This window comes from Montipora capricornis, chromosome 3 (assembly GCF_036669925.1).
Source record: "Montipora capricornis isolate CH-2021 chromosome 3, ASM3666992v2, whole genome shotgun sequence".
Classification (NCBI taxonomy): Eukaryota; Metazoa; Cnidaria; class Anthozoa; order Scleractinia; family Acroporidae; genus Montipora; species Montipora capricornis.
Window position 1 is genome coordinate 25544841 of NC_090885.1, and position 25000 is coordinate 25569840.

Below are 25000 nucleotides of genomic sequence, written 5' to 3' on the forward strand. Positions count from 1 at the left end.
CCCAAGGCCAGGTCCTCAAGATAATATTAATAGCAGCATTTACCATCACGAAAAACTAACCTTAACCCTTACCTCAATGCTAGGAATAGGTTGCGCTTGCTTAGACCAAAAGGGAAACTCTGTGTTGGATATCAAAATTGGGGCGTGAATCTAATAAAAGTGCATTTCTGGACATAAGGACGATCAAATGAATTAATCCTGACGCAAAGAAGACGCCTGCAGCCAACGTTAAGCGCGGGGAAACAATTGCGACCGAAGCCATAACGAAAACTGCTACCCTCCAACTAACCTCGTGTTTAATGCGCTTTCCATTGGGAAGATATTTTATAAGTTGTTGAATAACTCTGAATTCTCCTTTCTCCAAGTCTGGGTTGTTTTCATTGGAAGGCAGCGGTGTGGTTCTGGAAAAACAATACATATGATAAGACTTCTTCAGAATGAACTACGCGGAGTGTATTTCACTCAAAAGTTACGGGTTACGAAAAACGTGTAGTCTCTTCCCTTGGGGGATTTCTTTCTTACTCTTTACTCGTACTGACGACACGCATAACATTGTGAAACAGTTGAGCCGTGCCAAGAAGTAGTGTTTTCTCGCTCTTGGCCGAAATACTCAAGAAAGCTTGGCACGAAGTTAAGAACTAGTTTTGGCGCTATGCAGAGAGCTTTAACCTCCCACTGATATGAGTCTGGTTGCGTCGGTTTCCAGATTTCGCTGTTTTTTGCTCCGATCTGACAGGTTTTCGCCTCGTACTGCGGTTTTTTCCTCCACTCAGAAACCAACATTTCCGAGCTCTAATTCGATATGAATTCAGTAAAGGAACAGCAACTCTGAGTTTCTTATTTCTTGATAAATCTATAGGTTCTCCGTGCATGGTTTACCCCTGGTTTACTACACTTATTGAGCTTAAAGTTAATTCTAGGCTCGTCTTACTGTGAACTGGACGGAAAACCTGTCCTGTGCGACATGATCAAGCAACCAATCACCATTCCTGTGGTGGTTCGTCCCTGGCCAACATGACAATTGAATACCATGGCGGGAAGAGAAGCAGACGAGTTGCTGTCAAACAGTTGTGATATATCTTTAATGGCGCTGATGAACTGGTCGAAGTCCTGTTCCTCGGGAGCATTTGTGGCAGTGATTGGAATCCGAGAATATCTGAAAGTAAATATCGATCTTGCTTTGCTAGGCTTTCATACTGTTTCCATAATAGCAAACACTCTTCAAGTCATTGTCTTGTGTAGCATGTGCTGCAATCTGATGCTTTGCGATTGGGTTTTCAAAGGCAGCAACCGGCCGGCTTTAGAGTCCGACGGATCGGACAGCCAGCTGCTTATGAGGAGGGTTTTATACATCTTTTTCCGGGGTTAAAGGTAACTCAGAACGTCATTTCGAAGGACTTTCCGGACAAATGTTGTCACGTTATCCATTCAATACACAATATAAGTTTGAGCTATTCTCAGTATTTTCATGATTATTCCATATCGTTTATATTATACAATATGGGCGAAGTGTCCTATAACTGGATCGGTATGGACGGATTTAAAGAAAAGAGTGAGACTGAAAGATTCACTGTAGTTTGTCCACGTTGTCGTCAAAACCTTAAATTGGTCATTTCACGAAATAGTTTTAGGGAACTTAAGATCTACGACGACGACGAAAACGCCACAAAACAGCAATATCATTAGTTAAAAGAGCATCAATGCCTAATGTTTCCGCTACTACGGGTCACTTACGCATGAAGCACAAATCGCTCTTACCAAGGATGCCTACCTTTCGCAATGGTTATGTGGTTGATAAGCAAACAAAAAAACATAAATAAATACACCATTATATTTTGTCGACGTGCCTCTTATATTTGTTTGCGTGTATATTAGTTTTAAAGAGATTGTGCAGTAAATTTTCTGTCAAGTAGGTTCATCCCAAAAATTCATTTATGTTTATTTATTTCTTCTCGAGCTTATTTTCCGGAGGGGGAAGGGGGAGGGGTGGCCGGTAATCGCCAAATAGCTGCGGCCATCAGGTAATGCGCCGATCAAATCGAAACTTCCCCCCGGGCAAACCCCGGGCATTTGACTATCTTCTGTGCCCGGGGGGTGGGGAACTTGACCTTTGCCTGTGTGGCGTAGGGAGAATTGAAGCAGAAGTGCCAGGTTTCAAAAGATTTTTTTTCGGGCGCCGAAGTCGCTAACAGCTATAAAACACGTGTTTGGACAAGTTGGAAGAGTTAAAAGGAAGAGATATAGCATTTGTGAGCGATTAGCTTACAAAAAAGGTCTTTATTAAAGACGACAGGAGCCGACAACGATTGTTCTTTAGTAGGGTATGACAGACAAATCCGACGATAGGGTAGGGCATTTAAACACCATTTAGGCCCGAGGGGGCGGGAATTTGAACGATCCAATCTTCAAAAGTTCAAATTCCCGGGGTTTGCCCGGGAGGGGGGGGGGGGGGTTGCAGTTTCGAGTTGATCGGCGCATAAGAAGCTGACCTGAAATCAAATAGTATTCATTGCGTCTGGGGGCAAACAGAAAATTTTAGTCCAACACGTACCATATAAGAAAAAAACATAAACGTTTCCCGGAGGACAAATACAATGCAGTGCCAGAGACAAACTTCCGTAATATCCTCACCTCAGGAAAGGTGTGAGAAATATTTGTCTGCTGTAGATTTCGTCCAGTACACACAAGTCTTCCTCGTAAACTACTTTGTACGGGTGAGGCTCCTCTTCGAATGTTTCCACATCATTGTAAAAATAAAATTTTCCACCCTCTTCGACAGACAACCGCATTATCTGAAACAAATTGTAGGGAGAAAAAGTAGCAATCTCAAACTCTTTTCATTTCATATTTTTCTAAGTACGATCCTTCACTTATTTATGGGTCTTATTCCTTTATTCCTTCTCTTCGAGTTTCTTGCTTGGGGAAGCAACCTGTTTGAAATGATGTAATGATATGTGTAATTCTTCTCGACATTGACTCTGCTAACTTTTTCGTCTACCTCGTCTTTTCTCAAAAAAGTAGTTCGTGAGCTCTTGGGCGAGTTTATAACTGGTTCTCTAGATCACTTTCGCAAATGGCAACTACCTTTACATTCTCTTGTATTTATGTTATTTAGACCGCGGCCTACTGCCCTCACTTTGAAACCAAATTCTTTTGAAATTTGCTCGTCGTAGCGAGGCTAGAAAGGCTAATTACCATTAAATCAGAAGAATATTTTATTTGGCCGCCATTATGAAACAGGTCTATGAAACCAAAGATGAAGCTTTGCGTTAACCCAGACTTACAAAAGAGAGATGTGTGTTAACCCAATTACATGAAGTCGCGAAGAGCTGCATGGTATTATACCAATTCAACGGTTGATGAAAATCCTAAGCCAGATAAAGACACTAGATGAAATAATTTAATCTCCTTACCTCTTCTCTGATCTTGAGTTCATTTTCGGCGAGTTCCTCAGGTTTTACACCGTGATTCGCTATGTTTCCCTTCAGGCTGCTGGGGTCCCGGGGCGAGTATGGCACGTAGTCGTGATTTAGGCCAACAAATATAACCGGCTCCTCTCGCAGGTTAAATGACACCACCTCCTACGCAGATATTAGATAATATTACTATACGTCAGCAATTGCGTTGGACAGTAACCATAGACGCAAACATTTGAAATGTGATCTGTTAAATAGTGCTCGGGCTAAATAATAGTAATGTGTCAATAAACCATTAGAGAACTTAAGCACGCGAAATATTTTAGGCACGGACGGCAACCGGGAGCGAACATTTCGCAAGCCAGAACAGTAGTGTCTGCCGGATTTTTAAACTAATAATCTCTAATGGCGAGGCGATAGTTGGCAATATAAATTTCGGTTGTACAAGTTAAAAGGGTAACAGCTAACTTCAGGTTGCTGTACGCGCCTCAAGAATGTTGCAAGTCATTTTAGGCCGATCATAAAGCATATTCATATATTACCAAATCACTTTCTCTTTGGCTCTAGTGAGAGATCTTAAAAACAATCATTAAGAAAATAATTTTTTTTTTTCTCAGTTTAATTTATATTGCCTTGATTTGAGGTTTGAAATCACACGTTGTGTGGCTGTCGATGTCCCCTATCATAAGATCCTTCGTAACGCAAGATAAGACAGGTTAACCTACACTTACGCCTCGGTGGGTAAAACGGCTTTTAAGAGAATATTAAAGGGAAAAACAAAGTAGGACTATGCTCAGTCGCATTTTGTGAATTTAACGAAGCTTAACAAAGATGAGACACGAGTTCCTTTTTAATTACCGTCTACCACTGTATGTATGGGAAATCGTAGGAACGCAAGTGCATTTCGTGATTCATGGGCACGAGTGATGTGCACGAGCCGTACTTTATCACTGTGTTTCCATAGCAACTTCCGTATTGCTCTCTTACCTGTATTTCACTCTATTGCCTATTTATGCATTCGTCACTGACCAATCAGACGCGCGGTACGTGTTCTGTTGAGAATTACTGATCTCCTGGGAGTTAAAATTTTATATTATTAGGAACCTTTAGATTCTAGGACGAGGAAGACAACGAGTACGAGATTTGACTGCCCGGTTTTAGCGAAATACTTACTCTTTGTTAGCAGTGTAGGTTGCTCAGTTAATCTTGTTGCTGGTGACTGATCATGAGCCTTTTTGCTGATCGAAAAATGCCAAAACTGCTACCGTGTTGTCGACTTGCTTTGATACGACGACATTTTTGCAAAACTTCGCACTAAAATGACGACGGTATTACGTTTTTCCCGCTGGATGACGCTGGTTTGTGCGCGCTCAGTGTTGTTGTATGCGGAGAAAATCTCGTACTCGTAGACGCTCTCGTCCTAGAATCTAAAGCTCTCTATAGACCGAATGCATAAATAACGGCCAAAAAAATATTCTTTTGTTTATGTGTTAATTAGCCTCACTAGCCTCGTTTGCATGGACAAAATACAAAAGAAAGGTTGCTTGAGAGCGAGGCTAGTGAGTCTCATTAGCACATAAACAAAAGAATACATTTTTGGCCGCCATTTATGCATTCGGTAAATTAAATCGAGATATAACTCGAAATCACAAGTGATCAGCACCCAGATGGCTTGATAACTCAGTTGGCAGTGCAGTACAGCGCAATCCGCGCACGGCCATAGGTTCGAGTCCCGCTCAAGACTGGCCAGGTTAGCTGTGAGTGATCTCCAAAATCCATGTACTTTGTAAAGATCTGTATACTTTGCTAAACGTTGCTACAATTGTAGGCTATCACACTCCAACTCAACAGTCTCAGCTCTACGATAATTAGAACTTCTCAGAACTCCAAACGCCGATTCTCCTGCTCCATAATGAATACCAGAAACCGCTCTAGAGTTAATTACCTTTATTGAATTCTACGCTTATTATGATCCTGATAAAAACCGCTTAGGTTACCTCTTTCTGCAAAATATATTATAACTGTTGTTGTTATCAGTATTATATCACAATACCCCTAACGCTTTTATGGCAACTTACAAGACAAATCTCTAATAAACCGAAAACAAGCGCTACACGCTGTGTATTCACTAACAGCTCAGTCACTTTGGGTGCGTTCGATTCACCCTATTCCGGAATAAGAATACGAAGAGTGATGATTTAAAACGGCATGTCTGGCGTTTTGAAGCAACAAGGATAATAAAGATATGTTTAAAATAGCATTTTAGCAAGTTTTTGACAATTTTAATGTGAATGTACGTAAAAAAGAGGGATTTCTAAGTTCTATTCCATGTATTTCTATTCCGGAATACGGTCAATCGAACGTTATTCGTCGATTTTAGTTGCCGAGAGGCAAATAATTTCCAAAAATATCAAAGAAAGCAAATAACTTTCCGTTTGACATTATTCCGGCATTGTCGCTTTAAATGCCCAACTGCACCTGCCTAAAAAGGCTAAGATATCATGAATTTGAATTTGTTAGGGGTTTTCTAGTTGCCTGACCAGTTCAAACGAAACGAGATGATCAGACAGTTAAATCTCGTTAACTAAATTTTGTGTTGCCATGGAAGCAGTATGATCACGGTTCTCAGCGTAAGTAAATTGAAACCTTCCGTGTTTTTTTTTTTTTTTGGCTCCGTTTACGTTAAAATGTCTTAACGCACTTGTAGTAACTGTATAACGCATTGTTTTCTTCAGCAACACCGCAAACTAATTTCACGGTTTATCTGGAAGAAAAGTCATTTGGCTTATAGCTTAATAAAACAGTTTGCTATCGATTTCCAATTTCCATCTAACTAAGCAGTGACATAGTTTCCACGGAAACCGCTATGAGATATGGAGTTTCCCCAGCATAACCGAAAAAAGAATTTTTTTAATATAAAATCTATTTGGTGTTTACAAGATCTTTTTTTCTCTCCGCTAATTGGGCAAATACAAGTTTGGTAGTGTGAAAATCAGCCTTTATATACATAAATCAATTATTTGCAGCCGTGAGAAGATCGCCAGAACTATTTACGCTTTGTGTTCTATTTCTAGACGACAAATAATTCCATGAAGGTTAATCAATACACGATGCTTTAAGATCTTTCTTCGAGATCTTACAACGACTATCAATCCTGCATCAACTAACGAAGCGGAGGCGAAGGAAAATTAGCTCGAACAATTGAGCGGTTTGTTGGACGACGTTTTTATTGTCATTTCAATAATAGAAAAACACCTGAGAGTTCATCCAAAGTTTTATTAACTCGACAAGGCATCTATCTTCCTTGCTTTCTTGAGAGAAGCACATTCGCACTTAAAAATAAAAAGCGTTCATTTCATTGCAAAAAAAATATTCTGGTGACGTGACCAGATGGGTTATCTTTGGAAACGGTATCTGATATGACAGAAAACACTACCTACCTGGCCCTCGGGTCGCATAAAATCAACTGAATTTGCCGTTGACGAATTTCGCGTAGGATCCGTGTCAAAGACGCAGTCCTTGAAACTACTTAAGCTTAGTGTCTTTGTACATTTTTAACTAAAAAATAAAATGGGTAATTCGGCTAAAGAAAGAGGCCTTTTCCTCAGGAACTAAATTAAACATATAAAAATTACGAAACAAAATAGAACAGTACGTATTCAAATAATATTGAAATTCAAAGTGTAGGATGTGCTGATAAATTTTCATAATAAGGTTATTTTAGTTATTAAACGTGTGCCCTACCTTGTGTCCATTTTCAACCAAAGTTTGTAACACCTTGGCTAAGCCGTCTCTCGAAGGTTGACCCATTCCGTAGACAGGATACGGGCCACGGTTTTTGCGAAAATTCGGCGCCCCGTGTGTTTCTAAGGTCTTGAGCTTGTCTATTCCGTCAAAATGATCTTTTATCAGAAAGTATTTGTCTTGAATGAGTCCGTGCAAGGGAAATCCCTCTTTGATGCAGCCTCGTTTGCGAATAAGCGGTGTATGAGTTGGTTCATAGCTCAAAGTGATGAAACCATTTGAATACGTCTTTGAAATAGACGAGATTTTTCTCGATGGCCTTCTATCGTGCTCTGTCGCCGTGGAGCTTTCTTTGACGTTTGGACTTGATCCAGCCTGAGATCCAACGCTGCTAGCCCCGGTTCCCATTTCCCAACATCGGAAAAGACCTTGAAATGCGAAAAACAAAACGAAAATTTTCTTGTCAACTGAAATCAACTCTTGCATCCATATCACCAAGGAACAAGCACCAATGAGCAATTGATGCTGCACGTAAGTTGAAGGACAATGGTGCTCGAAGTTTAGTCACTGGTTTGACAGCTGTCATTAAAATCCAACCAATCACCATGTAAACGGGCCAACAATAAAGCCTATGGAGATTGCAGGTGGTTTGATCGAGAAAACAAAGTTTTGATCGTTTTTTAACCTTTCTTTCTCGGAGTATACAATTCAACAACAAGACGCCCTGAAGGCGATCAGGGTGATTTCTTTCAAACTCTCCGGAGAGTTACATTAATAATCAGCTTGCCCGAAATTGTCTGCAGTTTAATTTTGACACTCCAACCTTCCGGCACGTGGACATGTCTATAGAACAAAGAATAATGTACCATCGAAACTGTTAGTTTCACTAAGTCAATATTCGCCAAGAGGTATATCACAATATCATTGTTGTTGAGGTTTTATACTTGCCGAAAAGAAAAGAAATTGCTATCCATCATTTCTGCAAGAAAAAGCTATACCTTCCACCAAAAATCGAGGTTCTTTATATCCATATTAGTGAAGCCCAAAATTAATTTATTGTGGATGTCAAAAACACCCTGTCTGTGCAATTGTGATTAGATTTTGAGAAAGGTTTGCAATTATGTTCACTTTTTGAGTAAACTTCAAGTCGTAAGGTTTAATGGGCTAAAACAATTATACCTTTTAAGATTAAGAAATGGCATTTAACGGGGACAAAGCCTCCGTCGCTAGGGTGAGGGGTTACGCTGCCTCAACCGGGTCATTTCAGTGGAAAAACCTTAAATAACAATGACCACAACTAGCTTTTCTGAGCCTGCGAGACTGAGCACCCCCAGCAAACCATTGTTTTAACGAAAACCGCTGGTTAGCAACCTGGTTCTGGTCGGTCTTCCATTTCAGTGAGGCATTGTGGCCCAGTGGTCAGTGCGGTGCAAATTGAAAGTGGATCCGGGTGTCGGGAATTAGATGACACCGACAACTCACAAAGTCTAACGAAGAAACAAACACAATAAATCACCCTCTCGAAATGCATCTGCTTTCTGAGACACTGAAAACGGATCTTTCTCCGATCAAAATAACATTACTTGGGCACTCAATCTCATAACATGTAAGTTACGCAATGTTTCGTTTGAAACCCTTAATTTTGTCCTGCCGTCCAGACCAGTGCGATGGAAAAGGCAGGATTTCCAAAACGCTCTCAAAGGGAAGGGTTTTTTCCTGGAAAACGGAGATTAAGGGTCTTAGCCTGTGGACGGGCGAAAACGGAAAATGTTTTCAAAAACGCTAACGTCACCGTCAATCGCTCCAATACGGCTGGCAATCTTGCATTTATGTTCTTTCGCCTGATTTCAACCTTGATTTTCTCCTTACAGCTAAATTCTGCTCTCATTAATTTATAAACAATAATTTTGCTTAATTATCCTCGAGCCACTCCTCGAGCCATGGACTATGTTCGAGCATGCGCAGAATGGAGAAAGTACAGTCGAGCAAATTAAAGCCTTGAAACGAAAACGGATGTTTTCTTATCTGTTTTGTGTGTTCCCGGGCCATCAGATAAGCTCCCATCATTAGACACGTATTCCACGAAAATGAAGTCCAAGAAAAGACCAAGGCAAGGAATCCAAGCTGGTGGATTATGATGATCCACTTGGAAACATCTTGTTAATTACCCATCACACTGCCGGATCAATATTACCAAAAAAACACTTAGTTCAAGAGCTCTGAAGGTATAACCAGAGACCTCCTACGGCCCCATTAATTTGAATCGGGTTTACTCGGCTATTGTTTCTTCGACTTTAACGACTCTGTAAACGATGGCTCTCATAAAAGCACTTTAACCGTTCGTTGCCCTCCGCCCATGGCCATGTTGGCAAAGTCATGCTCAATTATGTCTTTACGACCATTAACAAGATCCGCTGCTTGGTATAGACTTACGGTACAAATCAATCGTCAGAACTCTTGCGTCCGGCACTGACTGAGAAACAAATGCTGGGACTATGGCTAGTAGAGTGGGTAATTCAGCGGCAATTGCCAGCATCGTTAGTCATTAAAAGGACGACTGAACCACAAATAACGAAGCACTTTGCCTAGCGGATTTAATAAGACTTACAATGAGCCCGAAGAAGGGAAGATGGAAAACTGGACTTTAAAAATTGTTTTTGTCCATCAGAACTAAACAGCCAAGCAATGTTGTACATGTTATGTTGTTCTATCTTCGATTTGCATCTTCGCTCAATATAAACTAATGTTTCAGTCATTTTGGCCAGTTTATTGACCGCAGCTAAGCAAGGCAGATGACGTGGAGAAAAATATGACAAACTGGAAATATCATATAGCGCAATAAATGCGACTGCGAAGCCGGACCATAAAAGCCAAATTGGACTGAGAAAACTACAGAAGCAAGCCAGTCTCTTGGCTTGATGCGAAAGCGTTGTCAATTAATAAATGTAGATAAATGCCTACCTTCTTGCGTATAACACTGGTCCACTTTGCTCGGCTCCGGCCCTCGCGAAGCTCTTATATAAAATCCTGTTTTTTAATCCTTGTAATACGCAGTCGTTTGCCAATGGGCAAGGCTAATTGGACCCGTTGCTGGCACGTTTCAGTGATAAACAAAAGCAATCTTCGTTACTTTCGCCAGACCGACTGATTTACGGTTCGTGACTGGGTCCAATTAACAGAACAGCCAATGAGGAAATACTTCGCCCGCGACAGATATAGCGCGATTTGCGTATCTTTCGAATCACTTTCTTTTCCTATTTCATTTTCATTAAAAACAAAATCAAAGGTCGGGGTGCTTTGACGGCAAGTTAATTAACAGAGATGAACAAAACAATTGACACATTAAAAATTTCGGGCTTGCAGTATTTAAAAACCATAGAACTGTGATGAACCACAAATCACTTTTAACCAAAGAAATACAATGAATATTGGACAAAAATTACGAAAAAAGCCTTTCCGCTTTTTTTAATCTTATGACGCCAGCTGTGTGAATAAGAGTGATCCCCGTGACACATCTGTGATAGGTTGAGCATTGGACGCAAACAAATGTACACAACTTACGTGTCTTGTTTCATGGGATATTTCTCGGACAGGCTCATCCTCAATTGTCGTATATATTTACATACCTATTAATTTGTCCTGAATGTTGATGTCCGAGCGGAGAAAAAAATGGCATTTTTATTATTTCAAACACAAATCGTCTTTATAGCAAACATCATTTAACTAAGCGAAATTCAAGCTGTGAAATATGAAAAGATAACGATTTGTCAGATCGGTAGAATAAACGAGATCGAGAATTGTAGTGAAAATTTACATTTTATGAATTTCTTTCTTGTGGCTTTCAGTTCTCGTTTACTGTATTTATACTCATGAGCGTTAAAAAGCCTGGTGAATTCGCTTCGTCACACGTGTGAATCAATCCAAACTTGCAATTATTACGCACTCTGTCGCAACACGAAATGGTGTTACAACGAATCAGCCGTGACTTACATGCTTAGTGAAATCCTTGACAATATAAGATTTCGAAGTTCGAGTCGAACTGCTTAAATTCGTTAATCATATTCAATCACCTAGTTCAAAACAATTTCGGTTTACCTGAAATATCCCGGAGAATATGATTCATCGCAAACCGCTTCAAACTCCATGAAAGGCTGACTTTCTTCCGTCACATATTGTGAATTTGAAAATAAAGAGGACCCACGATTTGTTGTCTTACGCAAAGCAAACAAAGAGGCACAATATTGATAGCCCCCTCTAGCACACTTAACATCGCACAATCCACCAAGGGAGTGCGTGATGCTAACTCGCAAAGGAAAGAAAATCAAGGCCTAAATACTCCAGTGGTTCTATTTTTATCAGACGTGTAATACACGTGCTTGGTCAAACAAGAGTTCGTCTGTTAAGACAGATTTTTTTTATTTATTGAATGGAAACCACACCCAGACCGAATGTTTTGCTAGTACATCCAAATTAGCCATTTATTAATGACAAATGTAAAGGTGTGATGTGATCGCATGATGAGAGAGGACGATTGTCGTACCAACACTGTAAATCACAGCTTTATGCGTGTGAAGGTCAAGGACCACGTGCACCGCGTGACTCAGTTCGAAAATCCCTTCAACCCCAGCAGCAACAGCACCGAGCGGAGTTTCACGTCCGTTTCGTTTCGGGAAGAGAACAAATAAACTGAAGACGACAATAGCCCATTTCCGAGGTGCTGTTCGCCTCAGTTTCAAATTTGAATGGTTTAGCTCCAAGACGCGTTTTGAACCAGAGACAAAGAGCATCTAGGAAATAGCCTATTGAACGACGTATTGAGTAATTACTGGAACAGCTTATACTCTGTAACTGTCAGTACGATGCACGGAGTTCCAGCTCTCGCAAAAAATGAAACAATGGTGGTTGCCACTGGTTACTGTCGGGAAGAGAATAAATTACATTAGACAATGTCAGATTTTTGACAAGAGATGCACATTTGGATTGTTCGTAAAAAAGACCCAAAAGGATCGTTTGCTGCATAGACCTGCATACACCAGGTAGCTAGAGCGCATTTTTAAATGCTTATGCCGAGATGATATTGTGTGCGAGTGTTTTGATCATTGAAATTAATGATTCGTTTACAACAGTTGCAAAAAGAGGGCTAGCTTTTCTTTGGAGTTAATTTTCGGTGCTGACCAAGAGCATCAGAGCCAAGATGTTGGTCCGCAAGAAAATAGGAATAATCTTCAATATCTTACTTGAATCAAAACGCCACCCACTGAAATTTCCCTGAAGATAGCTTTTTCGTTTCTTGCGATAATATCAAATTAGCAACTGTTCCAAACAGAAATATTTCTCTTGTAATTCGAAAAAAGGTGAACGTAACCGCGAGCCCTTCGTCCGTGAATTTGGTCCTTGCTCCGCGAATTATGTAAGCAGCCCAGCCCAGAACATGAAAATTTATTTATTCTTTATTATCCTCGATATATCTCAGCTACAGTCGTATTGAATGTCGTTGTGAGTATAGAATCTGCTTTTATTTTCAGTTGACCGTCTCACAATACAAGTTCCATTTCATTATATGACCGTATAGGTATTCTAGACATACAAAAGAAGTTAACCCGTCCCCGCGCAAACATGTATAAGAAAGAAGATTTTGAAAATATTCAGTTAAAGCAAAGACCTTTTCCATTTATCGAAAGGTTTTCTTTATCTGCTTTGCGAGATTTAAGTTCTCAGGGGTCATAAGTATTACAAGTCGCTGACCAAGGACCCCCTATGCGAAAATAGTTGATATTTTTCAAGAGTCGATAAAACAAAAGGTTAAAACTCTGCAGCAAATTCGTTCCCAACCGCAAAAATAAGTTTATCTGTAAATCTGTTCTGCAAAAAGACACGTGTTCCCGTTGCGTTTTATCTTAACACAGGGCAAATAAACATGATCATGGAAGTCACGGAGCCGCAAAAGACAAATTTACAAGCCGGTCCACAAACTTGAATTTCGCACAATCAATGATAGCAATAGCCTCGATTTCCAGCCGTTTTGGGAGACCGCGTTCCTTGCTCCACACCAAGTTGGGAAGGGGATGCGGAGTGCATGGAAAATGTTGGGTGTGTGGAGAATGCGGATTGTGTGGAAAATGATTAAAAAGAGCATGACATGTTTACTGTTCAACGATTTAGTGACAGAGATATTCTTAAAAATCCACAATTCCTATCCCGTCAATTCCTATCAAGAAAATTTTCATGTTGCCTTTTTAGTGTGATTTTTAAACACGAAGCCAATCGCCTTTGGAATGCCTGCGGGAAGAGGCCAAAAAAGGATAAAGACCCCCGAGGAGAAAACGCGGCCAACAGAGTAGCACGATGGTTATTCCACGAATTTTCTGCCCCAGTTCCGGTCCAAACCAAAGGCCATGCAAATATGGGATCGGACACAGTTCAGCCTTGTCCACCAAAACCAAAAATGTTCCATTTGAATCCTTCAAGTGTTCCTTCTCAAGGGGCACTGGTGCATCCTGTAATGTGTCGTCACAGTAGACCAAACGTTCCCTCTCAGCGAGCAAAGTCGGCTTTATCATACCCAGCAATATACCATTCCAATTCACTTAACATTTCTTATAATGAAGCATAATTGCATTCTTGGCTCGTATCCTGAAATATACCATCCCATTCCGACATATTCGCCCTTTCCTGGTGCACCCTCATATAGTCCCTAAACTACAAATCCACCATCGGCAGCAGGAACGCGCGAACGAGCCATTTTCGTCACCAGAGCCTCGGATCAACCCAAGGCTCTGGGAAACTCTATATGTAGGAGAACATGCGCCGTAGAGTTCTTACAGCTCAAAATTGGCTATTTGAACCTTACGGCACCTGCTCACTCCTCGTGTTAACATGAATGCACCAATTAGAGACGCTTTTGATTGTTCTTCACGAAAACCAATGAGAAGACACTTTGTTTCAGGGTTCCCCAGAGCTCTTCTCTCCCTCAGTCAAGAAAAGAGCTCTGTGGTCGAGATTGGAACGTGGCACTCTGGACTCTCGCCGCATTTGTATCAACTGGTATCTTTACCCAGCAATGTAAGGAAGTGCTACAAATGTGGTGAGAATTTTGCAAACAAATTCCGCCAACCGCCATTTAATATTGTGGTAAGACATGTTGACATACGGGTTGTACGGAGAGATGAAAGCACGGGGACACTGGCGGTACAGCCCCGACTTCACTAACAGTTACCACCCATCCCCCTCACAAATTGGACGAAAAACCCCCATATCTACGGACAAGCCCACATTGATGCGAGTGCATACAGATCACTTGATCAAGGACAAATAGAGCTTGTTTCGGGATACGATCTGTTCGTTAATATAATCCATTAAGATGACGGACAATTAGTGATTAATGACCTGGCTTTTGAGAGGAAAGGTACGGTGGCTTCAAAGGGACATCAATAAATCTAGTATTTTTTTATACAAGTTCGAGTTTGAGTTCGAGTTCGAGTTCGACTTCGAGTTTGAGTTCGACTTTGAGTTCGAGTTCGAGTTCGAGTTCGAGTTCGAGTTCGAGTTCGAGTTCGAGTTCGAGTTCGAGTTCGAGTTTGAGTTTGAGTTCGAGTTCGAGTTCGACTTCGAGTTTGAGTTCGACTTTGAGTTCGAGTTCGAGTTTGAGTTTGAGTTTGAGTTTGAGTTTGAGTTTGAGTTTGAGTTCGAGTTCGAGTTTGAGTTCGAGTTTGACTTCGAGTTTGAGTTCGAGTTCGAGTTCGAGTTTGAGTTTGAGTTCGGCTTCGAATTCGAGTTCCAGTTCCAGTTCCAGTTCCAGTTCGTGCAAAAAGTATTGGGGGCTCAGCATTCATTATCAGTCGATAAAGATGGCGGAATCGAGCCTTAGCTTTAGCAATGGAAGTGGCGGAAGCGAAGAACTGAGTGAATCAAATGAGGTAAGAGCACGATTTTCTGCCTTTCTGACCTTCATTTAACATAAAGCAACTTGTAGGATCAGCTTTAATAAGTAAACTGTACTTTCAAGGTTATCGACTTCTTGAAAAAAGCTGGAGTCGGGGAGGATGTAATACAAACGTTTATACAGGAAAAGGTAAGCTTTACATAAACATTCGACAATCCGGGATAACTTATTGATCGATAACTTATCGTGGGATGTATTTCAGTTTCGTTGACCATACATTTTCACACCTGCCTTAGTGCAGAAAGCAATTTCAAGGCACATTTGATTAGAACGATGCAATGTTTATTTATCTATATGGTAAAAGTTCCTGCGTTGTTTCCCCTCATGCATCATGCGAGCGAACATATTTCTAGCAGTATTTATAAATATGTTTTCCAGTTCTTGCACTACTAAATTTCTTCCTCATAAACAACAGTTAACTGGATTAATAGTTGTAGTGCTAAATAAACAATAGCCTCCATTTGGCGCGAAAATATGTGCTAAGATGTTTGTCCTTCGAAATTATCTTTTCAGCGAAGCAAACAGTTTTCCGTGAGCCTCGCTCGCGGAAGACTGTACGCTTCAAGGAACATATAATTTCCAAGGACAAATATCCGAGTATTTCTTGAAAGTCAATGTGTTTATTATCCTTCAAATATTGTTTGCAACAAGGATATTTAACAATTATTCTACGAGGGCGCGCTGGATATGAAGTGTTATAACGTGTTATAACGTACCGCGTTGGTTATAATCATTTTATATCCAGCAGGCCCAAGTAGAATAATTATTTTATTGAAAACTCCAGGATCAACAACTCTTGCATGTTTATTTCTGCCTCGATCAATTCCAGTCCAAAACAGCTTTTGTTTGCCATTTTTTTCTCAGGGCTGCAAAAATGTTTTCAGCTCGCTTTATTGCTGACGCGTTCCTTGACCATATTAGGTACAGGAGGTATATTTAACAATTAGACCCATAGCCCTTGCGCCTGAAGCCGAATGGGTTATTGACCCGTGGCCCTTAAGGGCGAAGGGTCTAATTGTTTTAGTGTCACCCAACTAGTCGGACAGAAAAGGCAATAATAAAGTTAGCAAATGCAAGCTGAAAATATATTTATTTGGGAATAAAACGAAAGAAACATCATGCTTTTCGCTACTCGAGGACTATTACTAATAGTCCTCTAATAGCATAGCCAATCAAAATGCAGGATTTGCATTAGTCCACTAGTTGGGTGATACTAATCTCGAATATTCCCCAGTTTTAGCAGGGAAAATGCTCGGTCAATTGCTTGCGAGCGAAAATGTTTGATGCATTAAAAGGGTATATATTATAACTTTCATCCAGGGTGGTGCTCCCTTACATAACCTATAAAGGTTTGAGAGGTACTAAAGGTTTTGAATTTTGAGCCACTCTGGTCTGAAATGGGGTATCAGGGTTTTGTACACTCTGGCCAAGAATTAGGTTTGGTTCATAGGCAAATTAAAGCTTTTGGATTGCTTCTCGAATGTTTACATAAACAAAATCCATTTCTTGAAGTAATGTAGCAGGTTTGTATAATAACCCGTTGCTAGACCTTTCGTTCAAAGACAGACCAATGCAAAACACTGGACTGTGTTGCAGTCTGGCAGGAACCTGAGAGAATAACCATGAGATGCAAAAGGCCCAACTAAATCATAAAATAATAGATCCCAAAACAACCTTTTGATTGGGTCTTCCTGTTGACTTTAATTCTTGATTGATGATTATTGAAACTCTCAAGACAAGAGATGCCACTTATAACACACATACCTTGGTGGGGTGTGTAGACAGCCTGTAAAAGGATTTCCTTAATGGTATTTCAGATCTGACCCAATTTTAAACCTTTAAATTATGAAATGGAGAGTGGGAGTGGGATTAAGAGAAAAACTTGAGAAAAAACGACTGTTTTGCAATCTAGGTTCCCTGAGTACCCTGTGTTTGCACGATGCTGAAGTTCATAAACAAGAAATTCCTGTCAGAGGAGAAAGACAACTGAGATGCACTAGAATCATTTTAGAAATATGTAATGTGTTTGTCCATTGATAACGACAATATCCCCACACTGAGGTTGCGTTTCACCATAATACTAATAGGAATGTATGTGTACACTGAGTTGGGTTTGAAACTAATGAAGCCCCACATTGAAGTTGATCTGTATTTGTAGTTTGCAATACAATTGCACTGCGTCGGTTAAATGCAAGTGTCAAATTATAGTACTTTTTTAACATGTCGTGAAATAAAACCAATAACAGTAAATTCACTTGTCTTACGCATAAATTTATGTTTGACTCTTTAATTTATTTGCTAATCTTCTATTGAACTCCATTAAATTATAGATTGATAAAGCGGCTGTGGTTATTATGAATGACAAGGACCTTGTAGACCTCGGATTGACGGCTAAGGGTGATCGACTAAAGTTACAAGCCTTTTGTAATCGCAAGAGTAACAAAATGTCGGAGGACAGAGAGCGGAAAATTGCTAAAATTAAAGAAATCCTCGGACAGAGTAAGGGTAAAAGAGGTAATAAACGACACGTGGATGATACTGCAAAACCAGAAAACGACGGGGGGTCAAATAGAAAAATGGCCAAGACTGCAACCCTGAAGTTTGAGTTTGGTTGGAAGCATTGGAGAAGTGGTCGTGGTTTTGTGCAAATGAAGAGCAACAGCGGAGGTGGCACCCGTACTTACAAAGTACCGCGCCTTGCATCTTTAGACGATTGCCAGGACATCGCGCTTAGTCTTTTCTTTCCTGACGGTAAGAGCCCAGTTGGTCCGATGGAAAAAATGAGCATTGACATTGGAAATTTCAGTGGCGAGTTTGTAAGATTTATGAACGACGGAGGCAGACCATTGGAATTTACTGCTGAAAAGTATAAGCAGATGACAGGATTTCCAGTGCCAAGACTTTACTTGTTAACCAGAGACAAAAACGATTCTTCTGAAGCCGATGATTCTTCTGATGACGAATTGATGAAAGCAACCTTTGAGGAAAATGCCGCTAGCCCACCAACCAGTTCCTCTTATGGCGAAAATAAGCGGCTCATTGGAACATCAACTGAGCGTCCGGAAGATTTTCAAGCAAGCCCAACAACGAGCCCTTATTTTGGTGAAAATGACGGGCTTATTGGAACATCTGCTGAGCGTCAAAAATATTTTGAAGACCTTGAGAAGGCGGTAGAGGCTTCTCTTGAAGCAGACAAAGGAAAGCAAACACGCAAAGAGGAAAGAAAAGCAGACCTTGCTTGGCAAGTGAGTATGGCCAAGGAAGAGGCAGAACGACTAGAAAGACTTCGGCAGAGGCGTGAGCTGCGCTGCCCTTTGGAACCAAGCGGCAACGAACCTCATGTGAGGGTTTCAGTACGTCATAACATCTTGGGTGTGATTACCAGAGCATTTGGTCCTGAAGGTACGATTTCAGGAATTTATGATTGGGTCGGTTCCCTATCTACAACACCGGAACATTTCCGTCTGATTGCCTTTCCATCTTCAACCCTGTATCCCGAAGACCAGATAATGACAGTTAAGAACACCATTATCAATATGACGGTGGCGGAAGAACCCATACCGCTCTGCAGGGATGAAAATGACGTCCATTTTCTTGACGGTTGGGAATTTGAAGGCGCAAACGAAGACACTTTGTCTGACGTTCAAGAGCAGATGACACTTTTATCGCCTTCGCCAGATGATCTGTCCAGCTATGAGGTCGAGCAAGTCAACGACACCCCTCCTGTGCAGCTTCTGCAAGGCGAAAACGACTCTGACAGCCACGCAGTTCAGTCCCTTGAAGAAAAACGGATCAAGCACCTTGGCGGTTTATTGCCTGGCAGAATTGTCATAATTGACCGCCACGATGTTGTGAATGAGCTACTGACACTCTATAAAGATGACGGCATTTTATGCTCTACGTTATCCGTTTCTTTCCTACGTGAGACTGCTCTTGGGGATGGCGTTTTGAGAGAGGTGTTTTCCACCTTCTGGGACTCCTTCTTAGCGCGGTTTTGCGAAGGCAATAAGCAATTTGCCTTCGTACCACGCCCTTCCTTAACAGACGAGGATTACGTGGCTGTGGGAAGAATCATGAGTCATCAGTTTCTTCTGACAGGAACTTTTCCAGTTCAAGTGGCAGAGGCACAGATAATTCAGACATTATTTGGTCAAGTCAGCGAGCAGCAAGTAGTCACCTCATTTTTACAGCTCTTGCCGGAGAGGGAACGTCAGGTACTCACAAAGGGTCGAGAGGAGGGTCCGTTTCCCAGCGACGACATTCTAGACATCCTGTCTGAGTACAATGTGACGACTTTTCCGACAGCCAGCAATCTCCCTCAAATTGTGAAGCAAGTGTCGAGATCGGAATTGATCCAAAAACCCTTCTATCTCCTTGGAAAGATCAGAGAAGGGATGGGAAACTTTTGGACAGACGTCACAAAAGAAGAAATAGGGGGGATCTACAGCCAAACGACGCCAAGCTCTACAAAAGTTACAGAGAGCATTACTTACGTGATATCTGACAAGAAAGAGGAGCAAGTTGCCGCCTGGCTAGTGCGATACTTGAAAGCGGCAGACACCAAAATGTTGAGTCGTTTTTTACGTTTTTGCACAGGTGGTGACTTAGTCCTACCCAACAAGAAAATAGCGGTGCAATTTGAAAACATGTCTGAAGCCGCAATGAGACCAAAAGCGAGAACTTGCTTTTGTTCGCTGGTTTTGCCGAAAGGTTATAACAGCTTCGCACATTTCTCCGCCAACCTCGATTATTACTTGACAAACACAGCCTTTTGGGATCTGATGGACTAAGTCGCGGATAGAGAGCCTGGCGGTAAAGGTTGCAATGGTACGCTAAAAACTTACGTCATTGAAATTGTGTTAGGAATCGTTTCATATATTTGAACATTGCGGAAACGATTTTGTTTTGTTTGTTTCTCTATCAGCCAGAAAGGTTGCCATTTGGAGTTGACCAATCGAGGACTGTAATTGTGTTAAAGTCGATTTCACTTATTATGTGTTTATAATATTGTTAGAGATTGCTAAGTATGCACCCTTGTAAAAGATTCAATAACCAAAAAGACAGTCCCGGAAATTTCTCTAACATTTTACTCCATTTCCTGTACGAAACAGTTCTTTACATCAGGCCTCCGTTGTTGAAAAGTTGGATAGCGCTATCCAACGGATAAATCATTATCCAGAGGATGAACGGTATCAAAACCAATTTAGTTATCCAGTGGATAGTGATTTATCCAGTTAGTGGATAGCGCTATCCACCTTTTCAACAACCGAGGCCAGGACTGTAAATAGGGTTCTGTGTTATACGAAAAGTTAACCTATATTGCCATTCTTTTGAAATAGGTGGAGCTTTGATATATTAACGTTAAAGTACACATAAAATCATTGAAATCTTTTCTGTGTTTTTAAAGTTAATTTGAGATAGCTGTTGAAGTTTGGGAACTTGTGAAACTGTGTAAGTTCGATTAACTTGCTATTAAATTACACGTTTATGAAGCATAAGAATTGACTGATTCTTCATAAAATCCGACATTCACAGTTCATTTTCTGATAGTGTAAGTAGCACTAAGTAAAGTTCTCTTGCTTCTTCAGGGGTGTTGATTTCGTTAGCAATTCCATTCTCTTCCATCAGCATGATAAAGAATTCGGCAAATTCATCAGAGCATCCACATTCTGCGCGGTCCTTACAGTACAAATCTCTTACGACCTCCAAGTCTTCTCTGTCCACGAGAGTCTTGTAGTCCCGCGTATCTAAGTAAAAGTGACATCGTTGTTGAGACAACATCTTCGTTGTAAAATATGTTGGAAAACACTGGGATTTGTGAGTGCTGGGGTTAGATATCTTTATCTATTTGAAACCATGATGGCCACAAGCACACTATGGCAGATCAAATTCTTAAGATATAGTTTTAATATATGCACGTCATTTACCAGCGATCCTGCTGAGCGAGTCTTCCTTTATATGGAATCGCCCACTTTGTTATACCTATTACCATAATTGGTAATCTTGTATTCTAGGACTACACTTTATTGTTTGCGCGCCTTAATTTGTTTTTACCTAGTACCTTTTAACTGCGGTAGGAAGAATAACACATCTGGTTTTCCATGGGGCGTTTCTTGGTGTGAGTATGGACGAATTTTGTGAGTGTTCCAATGGCGTGCAACACGATGGAGTTCAGTCTGAATAGGTTGCATAAAACAGAATCTCAAGCATTCTCTGAAAACAAAAGTTGGTATAATGAGTGATTATGAACATAGAATTATTCCACTATTCTCCTTTTAACACACGAGGTCGGGATAACCTGCAAAATATGAATTGATCGTTTACTCTATAGTGTAGCGTACTGGTTTGACTCGGCAGTCTAGAATAGAACGAATACGGAGAGGAAAATTGTAGTGGAATAATAATCCTTTATTTGGTAAAGTAACAACTTGAGGGGACATTTTGCTAAATTCCACGTGGCTCGAAATATCAACTTGCCAACTCGGAAGACACCCACGCACATGATATGTTGAGGTATTGAATATCACTTATGTATGCATACACACCAGATGAAAAGAATGCATTTAAACTTACACATGCAGTATATGGGAGTCGTCAAATAACCCTTGATCTCTAAGCTCCTAGAAGTAAATTAACATAAAGCCATAATCAATTTTCTGTGAAGTTAAATAAATGGATACTGCATAGCACACCATAATTTTCATTGTCATTCGATCTATCTGATAGCTACGCTGAAAGAGGCCATCCTACCTTAAACATGTTTATCCACCATGTCGTGCTTGACCTTCTAAGGTAAGACCACCATGCCTCAATCCTCTTCATGAATGCAAAAAATGTTAAATGAGAAATATGATAAACTATACAAAGGGCCAATTAGTGAGCGGTTATTAGAGAGGTGGTGGGGGTGGGGAGGGAGATTACATCAAATCATGATTTCTCAGCACAATTCACATTAATTTTCCTAGTTTGCTGTAACATCTTATCAACAATTAAAACAGGGCGACACATACTTCATAAGTCACCGTCTTACAAATTCAACGTCACTTACACCCGAGCTCAAATGAAATGATATTTAAGATCACATTCCAATACAAAGTGATTGAAACACCAGCAAATTTTCTTGACACTTTAATTACATTGTGATCACATTTAACCCCAAGCTCTCAGTAATGATGGGGTTTGTACGAAGCAAGGATGAAGGTGGAACGACCCACGCTCCCACCTTTCTTTGCTGAAAATTCATATTCGAGGTGACATTTGTTCTATTTTCCTAAAATCGCTGGATCAACTTTGGCATACCATAACTAATGAGAATTGTGTGGAAATAGAATACTATTTTAGTTATCTTTTTTAACTACTTCGTCGAGAGAGCTTTGATCTACGGTTAGCTCAAAATTAAATTGCTCTAACTCAAACTATTTTCTTTTCCCCTGTAATTAAGCCATTTCCCAATAAAACAGTGTAATTGAACAGACCTGGTTTGCCACTGAAGTGCCATACATAAAACTGTTAAAACCGGCGAGGTCGTCTTGACATTCTCTGCGTAGAAACCTTTGAATTCCAGCAACATACACATTCTCAGTTCCACAATCACCTCTCACAACAACAGGGGCTCCTTACCGGGACAAAGATGATAACACAAAATCAACTCATGAATAATTAAGAAACCCCAAAACATATGGCCTCACTAATACAAAACTAACCTCCAATTTGCTCCACACATTCCACAAAGTAGTTACCAACAACATATGGATCATTGTTAGTGTGTGCCACTTCAAGCCATAATATTTTCCTGGAGTATCTGCATGAAAACATAGCCTGTTTAGTTTTAAGTAACATTCCAGTATAATAATCCGATTCCACGTAAACACATAACGTTACTGGTAGTGGTTTTATTTATTCCCTGTAGTGGTCGTATTTTTGTTAGGCGGCTAATAACAATCGATCTTTGGGAAATCGAGTCCCTGTTTTAGTACGGATACTTCATTTGAGGAATTTACAAATTCAACTCTTCTTTAGCTCATTCAAGGGCATTATTGTAGAAAAGAAACAGCTTGATTAAAATATGCCGAAAAACTTGCTTTTCAAGAACGCTACTTCTATGAATATGTTGATAGACTACATACCCGTCAATTGCTCCATGAATGGCAAAGCCAAATGGCTTCAGTTTGTCGTAGCCATCAATGTGCCACAAAAAGTTTGGACCCTACAATGAAAATTATTTTGTTTAGGGCATGTGGTCGTGAAAATAGGTAACTGTTAAGAGTTGTAAGTATTTCTTCCACTGATTGATACATAAAAACAGCAATTCCGCGGAAAAGGGTTCTAGGTGTGCAAACTGAATGGCAAAATACTTCATGTTTCACTAAGCTAAATACAGTAACTTCAACCTTGCAGTGATATGTGCGCCGAATAAATCTCTTTCTAGTTCTTCTTAACACTCCATCTGGATCGAGGTGGCCCATTACTAAACGAACTGTATTCCTTTAAAAAGAATAAAAACAGCCTAGTGAGCCTCTGACTAAACGTTACTGTTACTCGGCCCCAGTAAGATGTCTTAAAATAGCCTAAATAGCAACGACTTTAACCATGCCAGTTACTTGCTCCCCTCCACTATTCGTGTAAATGAAGGCATATTGAGAATAATAACAATTTAGAAATACCTGTCCACGACAAGGCCATAGTCATCACGGAGGCGTTGATGTATTTGGCGATAACCAACACAGCTTCCACTTCCAGAGAGTTCTATCTAAATAGATAATATCCATTTTTGTATACTTGAACATATAAATAGTGCAATAACTAAGACAGTTGTAAACGTAAGGAATAGGACCTCGGTTTCCATGACTTTGCCTCAATAAATATAAAAGAGAGCTGCATACTATACGTAGTCCTTTTTCAGTTAGAAACATACGGCATCTATGAACATTACGAATGTAAATCTAAGAGACTTATGCTAGCCTTACCTCAATGGCATCTACAACATTCGAAATTTCACTCGGCCGTTTTCTTCGTGACAATCCCAAAGCCTTGAGAATACGTTTTAGTTGCCTCAAGCTGTAAATACACATTACATATGATTTTATCAACGAATCAATGCCAATCATCTAATGTTCCAACTACAAAGGCAACACTAACCTCAGAGACACGCCATTTAAAATGTACAGGAAACCCAAAATTTCAGCATACTGAAAACCAGCATTGAAGTATTCTTTGATCGCATCGTTACCTGTAACTGCATGTTAAGGCTCAACCTCTATCATTAGATGGCTGACTTCTACTGAAGAACCCTCTGATAGTTTCAACAAAGTTTAAAGGATACGGTCGTTGACGTTAACACGCGATATTGGTAAATAGCTGGGAATAACCATCTCTTTGGTGATAGTTGAGTCAGTACGTTAGCGATGCCCGCTGAATAAAGGTGGAGACCGTGTCGAACTCGAACTCGAACTCGAACTCGAACTCAAAGTCGAACTCAAACTCGAACTCAAACTCGAACTCAAACTCGAAGTCGAACTCGAAGTCGAACTCAAACTCAAACTCGAACTCAAACTCGAACTCGAACTCGAACTCGAACTCGAACTCGAACTCGAACTCGAACTCGAACTCGAACTCGAACTCGAACTCGAACTCGAACTCGAACTCGAACTCGAACTCGAACTCGAACTCGAACTCGAACTCGAACTCAAACTCAAAGTCGAAGTCAAACTCGAAGTCGAACTCGAAGTCGAACTCGAAGTCGAACTCGAACTCGAACTCGAACTCGAACTCGAACTCGAACTCGAACTCGAACTCGAACTCGAACTCGAACGCGAACTCGAACTCAAAGTCGAACTCAAACTCGAAGTCGAACTCGAACTCAAACTCAAACTCGAACTTGTATAAAAAAATACTAGAT

General features: G+C 40.5%; 2 protein-coding genes and 1 long non-coding RNA gene across 4 annotated transcripts in view; 1 reads left to right on the forward strand and 2 right to left on the reverse strand.

The window, feature by feature from the left end:
• The window catches only part of LOC138042644 (paladin-like), a 28310-nt gene extending 16845 nt beyond the window's left edge, over positions 1 to 11465 (reverse strand). Inside the window, exons 1-6 of one of the 2 annotated variants that reach the window (XM_068888589.1) lie at positions 11256 to 11465; positions 7161 to 7588; positions 3414 to 3581; positions 2632 to 2792; positions 932 to 1156; positions 290 to 401 (exon numbers count right to left, since the gene is read on the reverse strand). In XM_068888589.1, coding sequence (XP_068744690.1) covers positions 290 to 401; positions 932 to 1156; positions 2632 to 2792; positions 3414 to 3581; positions 7161 to 7588; positions 11256 to 11283 — 1122 coding nt within the window. In that variant the 5' untranslated portion in view covers positions 11284 to 11465. Of the gene's footprint in view, positions 1 to 289; positions 402 to 931; positions 1157 to 2631; positions 2793 to 3413; positions 3582 to 7160; positions 7589 to 10121; positions 10312 to 11255 lie in introns of those variants that run through there. The other variant, XM_068888590.1, reaches the window with a different exon arrangement.
• A 3542-nt stretch (positions 11466 to 15007) lies between these two features.
• LOC138040009 (uncharacterized) lies at positions 15008 to 20063 on the forward strand. Its single transcript, XM_068885809.1, has 3 exons — positions 15008 to 15076; positions 15166 to 15231; positions 17433 to 20063. The coding sequence occupies exons 1-3, from the start codon at positions 15008 to 15010 to the stop codon at positions 19890 to 19892; spliced, it is 2595 nt and encodes an 864-aa protein (XP_068741910.1). The 3' UTR covers positions 19893 to 20063.
• Positions 20064 to 22661: 2598 nt separating this feature from the next.
• LOC138041831 (uncharacterized) lies at positions 22662 to 23527 on the reverse strand. The gene is made up of 4 exons (XR_011130876.1): positions 23493 to 23527; positions 23229 to 23308; positions 22806 to 22903; positions 22662 to 22717 (listed from the first exon to the last, which is right to left on the reverse strand). It is a non-coding gene; the product is annotated as an uncharacterized lncRNA (long non-coding RNA).
• Positions 23528 to 25000: the final 1473 nt, after the last annotated feature.

Bases quoted from the DNA above. Each gene is read 5' to 3' on its own strand.
- LOC138040009 (XM_068885809.1), top strand. From the start codon at position 15,008: ATGGCGGAATCGAGCCTTAGCTTTAGCAATGGAAGTGGCGGAAGCGAA. The intron at 15,077-15,165 runs GTAAGAGCACGA...TGTACTTTCAAG, and splicing joins AACTGAGTGAATCAAATGAG to GTTATCGACTTCTTGAAAAA. The intron at 15,232-17,432 runs GTAAGCTTTACA...ATTAAATTATAG, and splicing joins AAACGTTTATACAGGAAAAG to ATTGATAAAGCGGCTGTGGT.